The 16,747-nt window shown below is 43.4% G+C and overlaps 1 protein-coding gene across 3 annotated transcripts in view; it reads right to left on the reverse strand.

The window, feature by feature from the left end:
* Positions 1-14,840, reverse strand: part of KLHL2 (kelch like family member 2) — a 107,382-nt gene extending 92,542 nt beyond the window's left edge. For 2 of the 3 annotated variants that reach the window (XM_070608358.1, XM_070608357.1), the window contains exons 1-2: positions 14,700-14,840; positions 2,256-2,381 (exon numbers count right to left, since the gene is read on the reverse strand). In XM_070608358.1, the coding sequence (XP_070464459.1) occupies positions 2,256-2,381; positions 14,700-14,725 (152 nt within the window). In that variant the 5' untranslated portion in view covers positions 14,726-14,840. The remainder of the gene's footprint in view (positions 1-2,255; positions 2,382-14,699) is intronic. The other variant, XM_070608363.1, reaches the window with a different exon arrangement.
* Between the last annotated feature and the right edge of the window lie 1,907 nt (positions 14,841-16,747).

The following is a 16,747-nucleotide window of genomic DNA, read 5'->3' on the forward strand; positions in this document are numbered from 1 at the left end:
ATCCCTCCATCTCCCTCATTTTATAGTTAAGACTCAAAGAAGTAAAACAGTTGGCCCAAGGCCAAAGAGTCTGTCCCCAAACCTAGGTCATTTACCTCAGGGGAAGGAGCACGAGACATTACCTTCCCTGCAGTTCAGTGAGTCCCGTCTGGGTCAGGAGAGACCCACTCACACAACCCCAGTGGAAGGCCAACTGCTATGACACCCCACAGGAGTGGGGGGAGGACATGTGAAGAGGTGTATTAAAAGTCAGCCTTTCTAGACTTTTCAAAGAAAAAGAAAAGCCATTAAGGATCTCAGTCTTAAAATAACCAGACTGTTTTTCTTATTTTTCTTTCCGTTCCACTTAGTAACCACTGGATTTTACACTCTAATAACTACTGTTGCAACAGGATTAAAAAACTGAAACAACACGGCCAGATCTGCTGGATTATCTCACTACATATTCTCCCGAAAACTAAATGAAAACCCACTTATTGAAAATGTTGTCAGAGCAGGACTAGGAAGTAAATCAAACCTCCATTATTGAGTTTAACTTTCTCTTGCCCCTCTCCAAGCCACTCTCCATCCAGCACCCCACACTGTGTTCTTTTCAAAATGCAAATCTGATCATGTCACAACCCTGCTTAAAACTCTCCCATGGCTTCCTCCCATTACAACTCCTGACAAAGACCAAAATGCTGGCCCCCATCTGCCCACTCGGCCTCCTCTCTTGCCATGAGCCCCTAGCCATCTTCGATACAGCTATCCACCAGTTCCTTCAATGAGGCCAGCTCCCTCCACCACAAGACTGGGCACTGCCATTCCCTATGCCCGGGACACTGTTTCCTAATCTCTCCCACTGCCACCCTGACTTCATTTCCTTACCTCTATTCTGCTTTCAGGTCTCAGCAATTACTCCTACCTTGAAAAGGAAGCCTTCCCTGACCACTGTCATCCACTTTCATAGCACCAGGCAGCCCTCCACTGGAGCACTTACTACCATTAAAATTTACAGTAAAGGGGCCAGCCCCGGGGCCAAGTGGTTATGTTTGCACGCTCCACTTCGGCGGTCCAGGGTTTCACCGGTTCAAATCCTAAGCGTGGACATGGCACCACTCATCAGGCTATGCTGAGGCAGCATCCCACATGCCACAATTGGAAGGACCGACAACTAAAAACACACAACTATGTACTAGGGGGCTTTGGGGAGATAAAGGAAAAATAAAATCTTTAAAAAAAAATTTACAGTAAATTATGCGTGTGATTCCTGAAGTCAACCATAAGCCCATGTCTGTTTTTGCTCACCACTGTCTCTCCAGTAACCAGCAGATAAATATTTATTGAATCTTTAAGTAAAGAAGAAATAAACAAACAAAGGACCTGAAGGGTGGGCCTTTAGGAAGACATTACCAAAGAGGTTAAGGGAAAGTTCAAGTCACTTCCTTCTTCTTAGTTCAAGCTTTTAAATATATGAGAGGAGTTTCACAAAGGAAACTACGGGGGAAAAATAGATGTCCTTCACAAAGTGCAAAGAAAACAAAACCAAGACTGTTAATACATACATTAGTCTTTTAATTTTTTTAAAAAAGCTACTCATTCTTCCATTACTTTTAAAGTCACTCTTTTCACTGCAGTGACTCTTAACACACTTGAGAATTACCTCAGCACTGGGAGGGTTGCTACTCCTGAGAAATACTACCACTACCACTACCACCACTACCACCACCACCACCACCACCAAAGACAGTTACATTTTTCTCTAAAAGTTTTTTAGCCATATTCTTTGCAATGATATGTTAAATACCCTAGACCAGTACTGTACAATAAAAATATACTGCAGGTCACAACTTTCTATTAATCACGGTAAAAAAATAAAAAGAAAGAAGTGAAATTAATTTCAATATATTGTCTATTTAACCCAAAATATCCAATATATTATCATTTCGAAATGTAACCAATATTTTTAAAACAATAAAATACATTCTTTTTTTGTACTGTCTTAGAAATCCATTATGTATTTTCTACTTAGAGAACACCTCAATTCAGACTAGCCACATGTGGCTAGTGGCTACCATACTGAACAGAGCAGCCTTATACCATTCACTCTTCTGACAAATTACGTGCTCTCTTCCTCTTTTAAAAAACTTGCAGAAAAAGCTTTGGATGTTCTCTGAATCAAACGAAGCAACAACGAGGGGCAGGGAATATATTCACTATAAACAACTGATAAAGGGAAAAGACCCACGGTTACATGTATATTAACGTAATGATACCTTCTTAATTCGTTCATGACTTTAAAAGCTTTCTTCATATGCCAAGGATTCACTGTCACAGGGCAGTGTTTTTCAATATTATCATCTTTTGAATCGAGAGGCTTCTGATGACCCTGCTTTGTGCATCTGTACATAAAAGAACAAAAAACAGAAAAAGACCTTATTAACGATAATTTAGTACAAGCTTACCAAGCTACAAGAGATGCAATGAATGTTGCCCAACCCCACTCATTGAAAGGAAGTCTCACAGTATATCCCAGCGTAAAATTAAGATACAATTCAGAACAGTTTCTGATGGCCACTATGATTTTAACAAAAAACTGAGTAATTACCTCCCTGGGATCAAAGTTAGGCCAAAGATGAGCAAAGAAAATTCAGTAAAAGTGGTCAGCAGATACCTCCAAATGAAAAAGCTGAGAAATGATCTCTGACAGAAATTAACCTGCTTTTACAATCTCCTGTAGTCATACATTATTTACAAACCAAGACAGGAACAGGATCATATTTTACACAACTTTCAGAAACTTAGAATCTGATGCAAATTTTGCTGAAACCCATATATTTGGACTGACTCTAACAAGAGATCAATCATGTTAGCTAATATTCATTGACTATTTACTATATAGCAGCCACTAAACTAAGGAGTTGACTTTCAATATTTGCTTAATCTTCACAACTGTTCTGTGAGCTGACTAATTATTATTATCCCCATTTAACAGATGAAAAGACTGAGGCAGAAAAAAATTGGGTAACTTGGTAAATGGTAGAGCTTGGTAACAGTGAAGCCAGTCTGACTCTCGAGCTCATTCTTTTCACTAATGCCTAACACCACTGCCTAAATTAAGCAATGAACATTTAATTTCCTATTTAAATTTATAATTTTTAAGAGTATAAGGCTATATTATATATATTGCTGTATGAATTAGTCTTTTGAGACTTGGGAGCCAAAAAATTAACAAAAACAGGGTACTATGTGGGAGAGGGGATTAACTGCTAATAGACATGAGGGAACTTTTTAAGGAGATGGTTGCACAACTGGAAATTTACTAACACTCACTGAATTGTACAACTATAACAGGTGAATTTTATGGCACGTAAATTATTCCTCAATAAAGCTATTAAAAAAATCGGGAAACCAAATGAAGCCTAAAAAAATCATACTTGTACATACATCTCACAAAAAACAGGCAAACATCATTAGCTACTGCTGCACTTCTCATCACACCTCTTCCTTTCCTGACCCGCTTCTGAAAGGATGATTTATTTTTAAAATAATATACTTTGTTAATTCATTCGGTAAAGATTTTTTGAGTGCCAACTATGTACCAAGCACTGTTCTAGGCATTTGGGATACATCAATGAACAAACAAAGATCCATGTCCTCACAGAGCTTGGAGTCTAGCGGGGAGGGAGAGAGAGGAGGCAACATACACCACAAATCAGTAAAGTAAGTGGCACATTAGAAAATGATAAGACCTATGGAAAAAAGCAGAAGGGCAGGGTAAAGAGAGTCAGGAGTATGGAGTGATGTAATCTGCAGTATTAAACAAGGCAATCGGGGCAGGCCAAATAGAGAACTGAGATTTGAACCAGGACTAGGAGGTGAGGGAAGATCCAGATGGAAGGAACAGCCAGAGCAAAGGCCAGTATGTGCCTGGTGTTAACTGTGAGACCAGGGCTCGGGGGAGCGCCAATCATGCAGGGCCTTTGGCTTTACCCTGAGTGAAATGGGAGGCAGAGCAGAAGAGTACACAATCCAACTTAGGTTTTCAAAGGATCCCTTTGGCTGCTGGTTGAGAACAGTCTATGTGGGTCAAAGATGAAAGGAGGGAAACCATCTAGGTGAGTAATGCAGCAGGAGAAGCCAGTGGCCCAGGGCAGGGTAGTAGCAGTAGAGGTTGGAGCAGTGATGAAAAGTGGCTGGGTTCTGGATTTTTTTTTTTAAAGACTGACCGTGGAGCTAACATCTGTTACCAATCTGCTTTTTTCCTCCTTCTTCTCCCCAAAGCCCCCCAGTACATAGTTGTATATTCTACTTGTAGGTCCTTCTGGCTCTACTATGTGGGACTCCACCTCAGCATGGCTTGATGAGTGGTGCTAGGTCCATGCCCAGGATCCGAACCAGCAAAACCCTCAGCCACCGAAGCGGAGCACATGAACTCAACCACTCAGCCATGGGGCTAGCCCCTGGATATTTTTTAAAGGTAGTGCCAATAAGATTCGTTGACAATACAAGTGGCGTACCAAAGAAAGTCAGAATCACTCCAGGTTTTTTGGCCTGAGCAACTGAAAGGATTGAGTTTCCGTTCATTGAGATGGGGAAGGCTGCAAGTGGAACTGGTTTGGGGGTAGGAAGATCAAAAGCTCAGTTTTTATACACATTAGTTTTAAGATACTAGACATCCAAGTGAAAGTGTCAAATTGGCAGATGAATATTGGAGTCTAGAGTTTGAGAGAAAAATCTACATAGAAATGCAGGAACCACTAATTACACAGACAGTACATGAAACTCAGACACTTGAACATTAAGGTAACCTCCTATCCTTGCTCATTCTCTTACGCCCGATTCAACACTAGTTGAGGCATCTGATTCTTCGAGGGCTTGCCTACTAGACTAGAAGTGGACGTCAGTCCTGCTTTCCCACCACTTGAAAGTTAATAAAGGGGCCCTACAAATGAATTAGCACAAGACACTGCCTCCAGCAGCCTCTTCTGTGTGTGTGTGTGTGTGTGTGTGTGTGTGTAGAGGAATGAGTTACACCTGGCCTAAGAAAAAAAGCTAGTATGTCTAGGGGCCAAAAGATGAAAGGACATCCAGATCTGGTGGAGGAGACTGGGGAAACACTTTATAGTATAAGACACATTCTCATAATGCCATTTCCCACCATCCTTTCATAAAGAAACCAGTAGGAAAAGGGAGAAATTACATAGATATATGCAATATATGCAAACTTTCTCACCATATGACACTGAATGTCCACACATATGGCAAGTTAATAATATTTATATCTGCTTCTGGTTTAATAACTTAGAGTTTACAACAGAGGGAAAACATAATATTGAGGATTGGCAAAACTATTTAGAAGGCTTTCCAATACTCAAAACGGAAGCGAAAGCAACTATGCCATAGAATGAACATCATTAAGAGTCCAGAGTGTTTATATGTACTTCAGAAATCAGGAATTAAAACTTCCTGCATGAGAGAATTAACTTTAAGACAGTTATCAGACAACAATCAATGTCTATATTGGTGTTTTCTTAGAGCTACTTTCAGCTTCTGCTTTTTCTAGTGTACTCTTGAAACTCTGCAAAGAAAAGCCTTTATTTGAAGGCTTAAAGGAATAAGTAAGAAATAACATTGGATTATTTTAAGTGTTCTCTGCACTAAGAGCCACTTACAAATACAGTACCCTGCCACACATGTCCACATTTTCTACTGACGTCCTTTCCATAATTTTCCATTTCCTATATGGTTTAGTGCTGGATGGTCTCTCAATCAGAAGCAGAACTGAGTAACAGAAAATGACACATCGCGTCCACAACTATAGGTGTGGAAAATGAACACACACTAGGAAGCAGCTAAGCGAGAGGTAAAGGTTTACCCTTTGAGTTATACGAGTAAGTGCAGAGTTACACCTTCTCCCTGCTTCCCTTCTGAAGCAAAGAGCTGGCCTTTTCCGGAAAAGCTCCTCATTCTGAGAACTGTCTTCTTTAAAATATCTGGAGGAGATACTTCCTCAAAGTTCTTTCACTTTTAAGTCTTTCCCCAACTCTACACTCCATAACCGGTCTTAAAATTATCCAATAGCCTATTGTTACAAAACATACTCTAGAATAGTTGAGGTTTCCAAGGGTTTGGATCCCAGTACACGACTATGTTTTATAATAGATAATCCTAAAGCCTTCCTTCAATGGCTGACTCTTCTGCAAATTCCCAGCTGTGGACAAGGTCGGTTTCTCAGACTAGGTAACTTTCGAACTCTGCCTAAGAACACACGACTGACGATAAGTGAATTCTCAGTGGAGGAAGCAAAGAGTCTAACAAGGGCTGTCTCCATCAAATAGTCGAGATTCCATAACCGGGCAAAGCTTTAAACCTACTGCAAAAATCTTGAGGCCATCTCAGAAATGAGGTACAATTTCTTTAGACGTATATGATTTGCTTGGGAACAGTGATTTCCAACAGAGAGGAGAGAGAGATCAGAATGACCCAAGCAATTTTTCCAAACTACACATAGCCATCCCTCTTCACGTGAGTATTAAGGCAAGCCCTTTTTATAGGACTAGGTATATCAGAATGACAGCAGCTCCAGGAGTAGGGGTGAAAGGCAGCTATTTATAATTTTAAAAATAAAGGGTGATGTAACATGCCCCACCACCCACTTACCTCCCACCCCAGGGCAATCATCTCAAATCGAGAACAAACACTTTAAAAAATATGAGCTGCTTATGTTTTGGGTTTTCAGGTGGAAACAATGCTATAATCCATGTGAATGATGCAGCTGCAAAATTTAACAGGGAACCAGACATTTTCACATTCAGGACACAAATATGTAACCCCTGGGTGGCCACCATCTCTGTTCTCCCCTCTGCCTGTTCACCTCAAAAGTTGCAAGACTTCCCCTGCTTGCAATGAGTCACCCACCATTACTCACAAATTTCTGCCAAGTTCACGTCAGCAGCTGTTGTTTTCAAAGTCACCATCCATGCCATACTGCTCTGAAGTTTCTCTATTGCTTTATAACATCTATTCTATTTTCTCTGCTGTCTTCCTAGCTAAACTTGCATTCAGAAGCTGGTGATTATACTAACATTGCTCCCATATACAAGTCCAGGATAGTAGAAGTAGAGATCCAACCAGAACTAATATTTTAACCAATATTTGTTATGTCACTCTGCAGTTTCACAACAAAATGCTCTCATAGCCTTCATCTCACCCAAATAACCACCATATTACTTAGAGGTTATAAAAGTAGAGGGCTTTCTCCATCGAAAACATGTTTTGGTTTGTGGTGAAGTTGTGGTTTCAGTCTTTGCAACTAGCTAAAGGCAGAGACGTACTCTGCAAATTTTCTTCAAGTGTTTGGAATTTAAACTCTTTTTAGGTACAGTGCCAGTAGACCAACTGTAATCTATGAACATATGGTCGTTATTACCAAATAAATATAGCTTAAAAAAATGTTAACGTCCGCCCTATAGACATGTAAGAACTTGGATCATACCTTCAGTATGTAGACCTTTAGAAGTGAATATGAAGCAGCCTGGGAGATTAACAACCTCCTATCCAGTCAAAGAACAGACACCTTACATACAACACCATAATAAGGCCACCGAATACATTAGTACAGTCTATATATTGCTAAAAGTTATGTTTCCGATTTCCCAGAGCTAGAAAGGAAATGTCTAGAAAAACTGGAATGCCCAATTTTACTAAAGTGGATTAGCAGTGAAAAAGCAGAGCACTGAACCTACTGGAGGACAGACGGAGGAATCACATACCACCCCCACGCCCTCTCTCCCCCAGGCCTCGGTTGCGGTTGCGTGGCTTTCTGTCAAGTGCGTGGGGAAGCACTGGCAGGAGGAGGTGGTTGGGATGTCTGAGGTGGAGAGGGTGATGGAAGCTGGAGTCTAATTGCTCTCTGATAGTAGAACAATAGAGCTGTAAAAAGCTCCACTTCAGTTCAACTTAGCTGCTCTCCCTCTTCCCCTCCCACCTACATGACAAACAGCACAATCAAGCACTTTTTGTCCCTGACAGTGACTATTAACCAGGAAAGGGACCAGGGTAAAAGCATGTCTTATGCAAGATCAATCTTATTTTAAAGAATATGCTATAAACAATTAACAAAGACTGTCAGAGTGGGATATCTGTGAGGTGCTAACATAGGGCGAAGGAGGTCGATGATCCATTCCAGACACTTCCATGTCTTTTATCAATCATTTTTCTGAGCTTTCTTTTGCCACTTTTCCTAGCTACTAAGAGAGGGCAGCAATATGACCTCACAGAATACATAGGTGAAGAGGCGGACTAAAAGGTGAAGAGAGAATACCTAGAGTTCAATAGGAGAAAAAATTCAGTTGATTGGGCTACCTTTTCTAACACTTGAGTGAAAGGGCACCGGAAAAGGACCAGAATCAGGAGGAAGACACGAACTGAAGTCCTGCCTATGTCAAATACTAACAAAGTGACCTTGGATTGGTCACTTGGCTTCTCCGGGCTTCACACTGTTTACTTAGAAAATTAGTTTTTGTTATTCCACAAATAAGACTAATATGAAATGTAACATGAAAGTCAAAGACAATAACACTTCACCTTCTTGCCTCAGGGAGCGGACAGGCAGTAAACACTATATGATTGTAAATACAGAGTTAAGAAGAAAAATGTTGAGCTTAGGAGCTAAACTGAATATGGCAATATATTTTTAGAGATTTTATTGGCCTTCCTCATTTTTAATTGCAACATTCAATTAAAAGTTATTAGCAATACTCCAGACAACCATCGCTGTTAATAAATCAAGTAGGTAAGCACTGACTGGATGCCCGATGTTGCATATCCACACTGAGCAGGTGAGGGATATAAAGGAGGCTGAACACAGGAGCCTTCTCCAGTTACTATCTAACCGAGGAAGCACATCTGAAACCACTGGGGAGTGGCCCAAGTCAGTACACAGGTGCAAGATTCCGGGGGATGGATTATAAATACTACAGGAATGCAAAGAGGAGCTGGAATGAGTTGGAGTAAATAGGGAAGACTGTGAAGGAGATGGGGCTCCAACTGGGCCTTGGAGGAATTCCAAGTTGTTTTAACTGGGGGCAGGATAGGAAAAGGCTAGAGACTCCTGGCCTGTGATAAGGCAATTTACCCTAGGAGGTTAAAGCACATAATGATTTTGAACATTAAGATAAGACCAAAATGCTGGAGGGCTGTGACTACCTGGCTGAGATATCTGGTTTTATTAAGTCATTTGACCTGACTCTAAGATATTGGGGCTGTTGGGGTGGATCAAAAAACTGGGTGGACTAAAAGATGAAGAGAGAATACATAGAGTTAAATAGGAGCAAAAATTCAGGTATCAAGTGATGAATTCTGTTCATTAGAAAAGCAGCCATCAGGGGCCAGCCCCGTGGCACAGCGGGTTAAGTTCACACAATCTGCCTTGGCAGCCCAGGGTTCACCAGTTGGGATCCCAGGTGTGGACCTCAGCACTGCTTATCCACCCATGCTGTGGCAGGTGGCCCACATATAAAGTAGAGGAAGATGGGCACAGATGTTAGCTGAGGGCCAATCTTCCTCAGCAAAAAGAGGAGTATTGGCAGCAGATGTTAGCGCAGGGCTAATCTTCCTCAAAAGAAAAAGAAAAAGAGCAACAGTCAGAATGGACACTTGAAACCAAGACTCTACAGTTCCTGGGAGCTGATAAGATGTGGAGATGACAAAAGAGAGTGAAATCAAAGACCACCCCAAGACTCTGGGTATCCGAGACAGGAAGAATGATTACTCTACCGAATAAGTGGAGATGTTATAAAGGGAAATCCATTAGAGAACAAAGATCAAGAGCTCAGTTTTAGACATGTTGGATCTGAGGTCTGAGCTGGGAGTAAATGTTCTGTACGAAGCTCCAAATTCAAGACTGAAGCACAGATCTAGAGCCCAGGCTTAAGCCACAGATGGAGCCACAATTTAGCAATTAATAGTTGATTGAAAAGAAGAATTGCCCAAGGCCTGCATCTGTGAGGGACAGCTTCTGCCAAAGAACAGTCATAGAAGCCGTGTAAGACAAAAAAGCGATCAACAGAGATAAGAATCCCAGTTTCTCCCCTACTTGATAAGCTTGGGGAAAGTAATTGAACCTCTGAAAAAAAGATAATAATAACAGAGTTACACTATAAGGTAGGTTGTTGACAAGATTAAATGAGATAAAGTAAATCACATTTAACAACCTAAAAACTAGAGGCGGAAACCAAGAAAAAGTAGTGTTGTGGAAAGCAACAGACTTTTTCAAGGAAGGATCACTGAAAAGAACTGGTCAAAAAAAACACTTTAGCAATTGCCAAAAATCTGAAATATAAGACAGAGAAGTATACTGACCCACACACTACAGTAACTGTATTATATATTTGTTTACTATCAGTTTCAACCATAAGGAAAAGGCCTTTGTTTTGTTTTCTGAGATATCCCCAAAGCCTGATCATAGTAGGCACCCAGTAAATACGAATAAAAAATCCTGAACTCCTTATTATAGACAGTAAATACATTTGGAATTTGGCAGAATTCTATAGAAGAGCATCTGAAGAGCAATTTTCATTCTCTGTAGCATCGTGAAAAAACCTTCCGCATGATCTTAAGAAGTTCACTTGTTTTCATACACACTCCTGGTGCAGTTCCATAAGAGCCACAGATGAGTAAATTTACACTCCCCACGAAAGCACACTTACTAACATTTATTGAATGCCTACTGTGTGCATTAGACAATGTAAATTAGAAACGAGGTTGGGGCTATTCGGTGGGAAAGGGAGGAGCAATTTCCCAGCATCAGAAAACTTTAAGACTACTTCATAAATGCTGCCTGTTTCCAGAATCCTGGAATCCTATTTCCAGATCAGGAAATCAGGCACTCCACGAGTTCCCAAACGCACCTCAAAATTTTCGTTATATATGACATTTCCTTCAATACACAGTGATCCATATGTCATTGTTCAACACTACCTTGTGGGCCATTATTGCTCCTAAATACTTAAACATCTTTATCACTGAGGAGATTCAGCTATGATCTGAGAGATGCCCAATTTACATCTATAACTACTTAACACAAAAACAAAAATGCATTTCAATAGGCTATAAAAGATAAATGAATATTGGGGTAACGCATGGCAAAGTTCCAAATTCATAGTAATTGACTCTTAGAACAATAAAGGTCATCTGGTCCAGCGGATCACAAATGTCAGGCTTCAATAAACTTTTTACTGGTCTGTGACAAAATGAGGACAACGTAGTAAGTTTTCATAAAACTAAATTAATTCCATTTAAGGACTAACCTTTAGTCTGAGATTATGTCCTTCTTTGTATTTGGGAAGGGACACTAAAATGGGCTTTCTTTTACAAAAAGATGGTGACAGTTGATGAATATTTTATCAATATTTTTGTTTTACTTGGCAAAACAACCAATTCTATGTTGGACTTCAATTTTTTTTAATTTTACAGGTCAGTGAAATCCAAAAATCTGAGAATCTCTGCTGTAATCTGACCAGTCTTGTGCTTCCTGAATCCCTCAGAACACGGTCAACAAGATGTTTGTCTGCCTCTGCTTGAACAACTCCGATGACAAGAGTGTCCAGCTATGCGGAATCATCAACTGAAAAACGATATGGCTGTTTCTGAGGCAACTTTGCTTAGTTTTGTGAAGGAAAAGCAAAAAAAGTAAAGCCTGTATCGAGAAAGCCAACTTGTGAAAATAAGAAAATGAAGGCCAGGAAAACTGCTCAGGGAGGGGTGGTCAAACAGGTGTACTTTATCCCATACCTCATAGTCTTCCCTCAATAATTATGAAAATCCTTTACAAAAATAACTATAAAAGCTAGAATGTGTAAAACATTCCCACCGTCAAGACTGATCAGTTTACACACCTCAGTTTACTGCCTGAAATTTCCTTACTAATCTACATCTAATTCTTAGTTGCACACCTTGCAGGTTCATTCGGAGGCAAATGTCCCACGGCACTTGTCACCCAGACCTCAAAAGGCAAGAGAATCTAAATGCCACATATAGGAAGCAAAAACCAATAAAGCAGAGATATGAAGCCCAATGACAATCAATATGAGAATCAAAAAGGATGAGGAGAACATGGAGGCAAGGAGGGGAGAGCACAAGAGATGAAAACCTAATTTCAAGGAGCCCATTCAAAGGAACTGGGGAGCCGGGCACCGTCGTCTCCATCCCTCCAAGACAATATGCTAATAGGCTGAAGGGCAGAAGGTGGGATTTGGGAACAAAGTAAAACTGGTGTTAAAAGAGAAGCACATGCAAGAGCACCAAACACAGTGCCAAGCAGAGACGGGCATTCAAATATTTGCAGAATTAATGAATAAACGCACACTCACACAAACAGGATCTGAGGCCCTGCTTCCAACTACATCATCAAAGGCACTTTAAGGCCACATCAAACATCTTTCTCTGCCTTAAAGCCCAGGCTAAAAATCTAGCCTTATGAAAAGCTGAGCCCTCCCAATAATTTCCCCTGACCTCCGTCCTACCCCAGCTCTAGCCCAGTGAGGCCCAATAAAGCTCCTTCCCAAAGACACTACCTGCATTTCTCAAATCCGGCTCCCAAGATTCAGGGAGGAAGGAAAACCCAAGTTATGGGAGTGGAGGCAAACAGGCCAAGGGCTGGGAACGAAAACTATTTCTGATCTACAGAAAGCTAAGTAACACTCTAACGAGCTCTGGAATAAGGGTTAATCCCAGACAGACTAAATGAAAATAAAACCAATTAGTATTTATTATTAAATGAACAGAAACAATGAAAAAGTCTCACCAACTTTAGCCACCCACGATTAAAAGAAGTTTTAACAATTCTCTCATCCCTGCTGGCATTTCAAGCTTTCCAGTACATCTCAGCCTGTCATTGTTTTAGCCTTATTGATGGAGTCTCAATATCAGAGAACTGTACCAGACACCAAAATGATGATTAGTTGATCTGAGATTCAGTTTATCAATATTTGCACGCACACATCTATTTCATTTTTAATTATTTCTATTTAAATCATTTTCTATTTCTCCCCTCCCTCCCTCCAGAGGCTGCTTTTCCACACCCTTTTTTTCACCTGCATTCTAAGATCTCCTTGTTCTTTCCTTTGGTGCCCTCTGCTCCCAAAGTAAAAAGAGAATGCAGAGAACTCATAAAAAGGGAGCAGGTTTACTAAAGATAAGACGCCTACATGGTATATTTTATACACTATGTGTTGTCTACATACAGGTAGCATTTCCTGCGTTCAGTGCCTCTGAGCCTAGACAGAACTCATGTGCTGTGCTGTGCTCACACTGCTGATGCTAACAATCCACCATCATGTTTCCTAGGGATTCAGGAGCCTTCCCGAACCTGCTGACGAACAGGACCAGACTACAAACCCCTCAAAGCCACGGGGATCAGGAAACTGAGCCCTTGCTTCTACCAGCCCAGGAGGGTCAATTCCAGAGTCTTATCTTCTACTCCTTAGAGCCCCGTGACCTGTTCCACTCAAGCTAAAAATTCTGTAAGGCACTTTTAGAAAATGTAATTCCAGGATTCTATTAGCTCTCCTAAAAGGACTCAACATCAAAAAATTATTCAGCTCAAGCCAAAGAGCCATATTTTGGCTGGAATTCTGCCAAATAACCACAAGAGGCTGGCGGTGCGGTGCAACTGCCATGGAGTGAAGCTGCCCAGATCCAAGTGAAAAACGATAAGGCTCCATGAATAAGCTCTGGAGAAAAGAAAGGTACACCGTTCTTCTGAATGAGGTTTGTTCACGGTTTGAAAAGTCAGATTCAATGGGCTCTTGTTCCTTCATAAAGGTTAACCTGAGGTAAGCCCATCAAAATCGAAATTGTCAAAACACCTGGGGATTTATAGTCCACTTTGACCAAATATTAAAAAAATACATATATTGTACTGAGTCGTGCAAATCTTCAATGATCTTCCACAACACTGTTCAGCTGTTATTATTTCTGGAAAGTAATTCTGTTGCAGTTGATTCTGAACGTATGTGGGTACCAAGGAAAAAGCCACCTGTGCCTGGCAGGTCGCTACACTCCTAATTTGCCCAGGGTACCAAGGAAACAGAAGATGCTCTGATTTCTGGATACAATTTTCTGCAGTGCCAGGTAAAAGAGGTCACATGCCCTGAACAGCCGCCGCTCATTTAGAGTGATGTAAAAGCTGCTCAGAAATTAATTTTGATAGAAATTCGGAGAAGCAAGCCACCTAAGATCAATTCGTTTAGACAACCGGCGTCTGGTACTTTCCACCTGCTTTTTTTTTTTTTTTTCCAACGGACTCCCGTGCATCCCATCTCCATCCCTTCGAAAGAGGTGGGCGAGCTGGGCACCAGCAGCCCATGCATTTCAGAGAGGTATACACAGGACAGCCAGAGTCCCAAAGTACAGCCCCATCCCGAATCTTCTATTCGCCCGGGATTGGGGAGACCCTTCCCTGGAAACCCTGGGCAGCGTTTGAAGTCGCTGCCTGGCCGGGCTGAGTTGCCGTCCGCGGCCGCCTCAGGACTGCGGGAACGGCGCCTCGTCACGCCCCGCACCTCCCGCCGCCCCCGGCGTCCGCTCCCCGGCGGCTCGGGCGTCCTCCGCCGCGGCCACCGGGCGCCGTCCCCGAGCAGCGCCCACGGCCGGCGACGAGCGCCGCAGCGGCGCGCTGACCCGCAGCGCCCCAGCCCGCCCGCCCGCTCACTCACGCGGGAGGCAGCGACGGCGTCTCCATTGTGGCTCCTCTCGGGCTTCAGAACGCAGGCACCGACCGCCGCCGCCAGCACCATTCCAGCCGCGGGCGCCGGCACTGCCCGCCCGCCCAGCCGCGTCCCATCCGCCCCGGAGGGGGCGCCGCGCTCGCCTCACCGCGCGCCACCACCTGCGGCGGCGGCCCCCGCGGCCATGGCCCGCTCGGCGGGCGCGCTCCGTGTGCCTGCGCGGCTCCCGCGCTCGCCCGAGTGCGGGGCGGCGGCGACGGCGGCGGCGGGACGGGCGGGCGCGCGGGCTCGGCCACTTCCGGGTTCGCCCCGGCCGGCGCCGACGCTGTGACGGGACGGCGATGCGGCCTCCCGCGGCGGCCGGGACCCCTCCCTCGGCGCCTCCCCTTCCTCCTGCTGCCGGGGCCGCCGCTGCTGCTGCTGCTGCTGCTGCTGCTGCTGCTGGAGGCGGGCGGACGGGCGGGCGCCAGCCGGGAGCGGGGCGGGCGGGCCCAGACGCGGGGCGGGACGGGGGCGCCGGCCGCCCACGGCGGGCTCCGGGGGTCCCCCGGGCGGGGGAGATAGAAAACGGGAAGAGGTGTTGTCTGTGCCGGGAAAGGGCGCCCGAAAGCGCGGCGTAACAGCGCTCGTGTTCGCTGACTGCTCTGCTTCACGGGCGGGTTCACATTATTCTCATTTGATTTGCGCCTATACCCAGGGAGATGGGAAGGGTAGGCAGAACCGAGCTCTCCCTTTACAAACGGTGAAACTGAGGCAAGAACCTGGGCCTCCTTCCTCACTATGTGATCAGTTTGGTGGACTCTTAGTGAGCACCTTCTAGGCAAGGTTTTGGTACTAGGAGAGGAGAGAGAGCAAAACCAGGTCTCTGCTTTCGGAGCTGTCTCTCTAGACGGGCTCAGAAACTAGAAAAGAACGATGCCTGCAACGAAGAAAATCAGGGTGAGGCGATGGGATGCTGCTGTTTTAGGAGCGGTCAGCCAAGGCCTTTCAAATGATATCATTTAAACGGAGGTGGAATAAAATGAATCTTGAGTAAAGCAGAGAGTACTCAGGGCAAGGAAACAGTCGTACAGAGACTCTTAGGCAAAATCTTGCCTGGTTTGTTGAGGAACGGGAAGGAGAACAGTTAGGCTGGTGGTTCTCCAGTATGCCCACTGGACAGCAGTAGCATCTGGGAATTTGTTAGAAATGCGAATTCTCCAGGCCTGCTTCAGATCCACGGAATCAGAAATTCTGGGGGTAGAGCCTGGCAGTCTGCTAGAGGAAGCCCTCTAGATGCTGATGCGTGCTGAGGTTTGAGAACCTCTGGTGTAGCTAAAGCAGAGTGAGGACAGGAGACGAAGGAGATGGTGTGGGGGGAGTAGTGACAGATCACATAGGCCATAATTATAGGTCATCATAAAGGATTTGGCTTTTACTGAGAAGATAAGCAACTGGAAAGTTCTGAGCAGCTTGATCAGATAATTAAAAGGAAGGCTTTACTGGGATTTGTTTTAAAATACTCCACCAAAAAAGGGGAGTGTAGGGAATAGAAGAAAGAAGTTGGGTAAAATGTTGTTTCTGATGCTGAGTGATAGGTGCATGCCGGTGGTCATCATTTATGTTTATTTATGTGTATGTTTTAAAAGGTTAAAAAATTATTATTTTTTTACAGATGACTGGTTGCTATATGAGCAATATATGAAGGGAAGCAAGAGAGCCAGCAAGGAGATTAGCCTAGCTGGGATGAAAACTAAGGATGGCCTGGACTAAAGTCAGAGTGATAGAGAGAATTGGTCAGATTCTGATTCTATTTAGAAGATAAAGCACGCAGGAATTGCTGATCAGTTTAGTATAAGAGAAGGAGCAGAGTCAAAGATGATCCCAAGGGTTTTGGTCTGGGCTCTTAGGAGAGTGGAGTTGCCGTTTGCTGAGACTGGGGAGATAGAAAAGAAACAGTTTGCTGGGGAAGGGGAGTATTTGTAATCTCTGATTTAGATGTGGTAAGTTTGAGGTGTCTGTTAAACATCCTTGTGAAGAAAGGTGTAGACAGTTAG

This window comes from Equus przewalskii, chromosome 2 (assembly GCF_037783145.1).
Source record: "Equus przewalskii isolate Varuska chromosome 2, EquPr2, whole genome shotgun sequence".
NCBI classification, from domain to species: domain Eukaryota; kingdom Metazoa; phylum Chordata; class Mammalia; order Perissodactyla; family Equidae; genus Equus; species Equus przewalskii.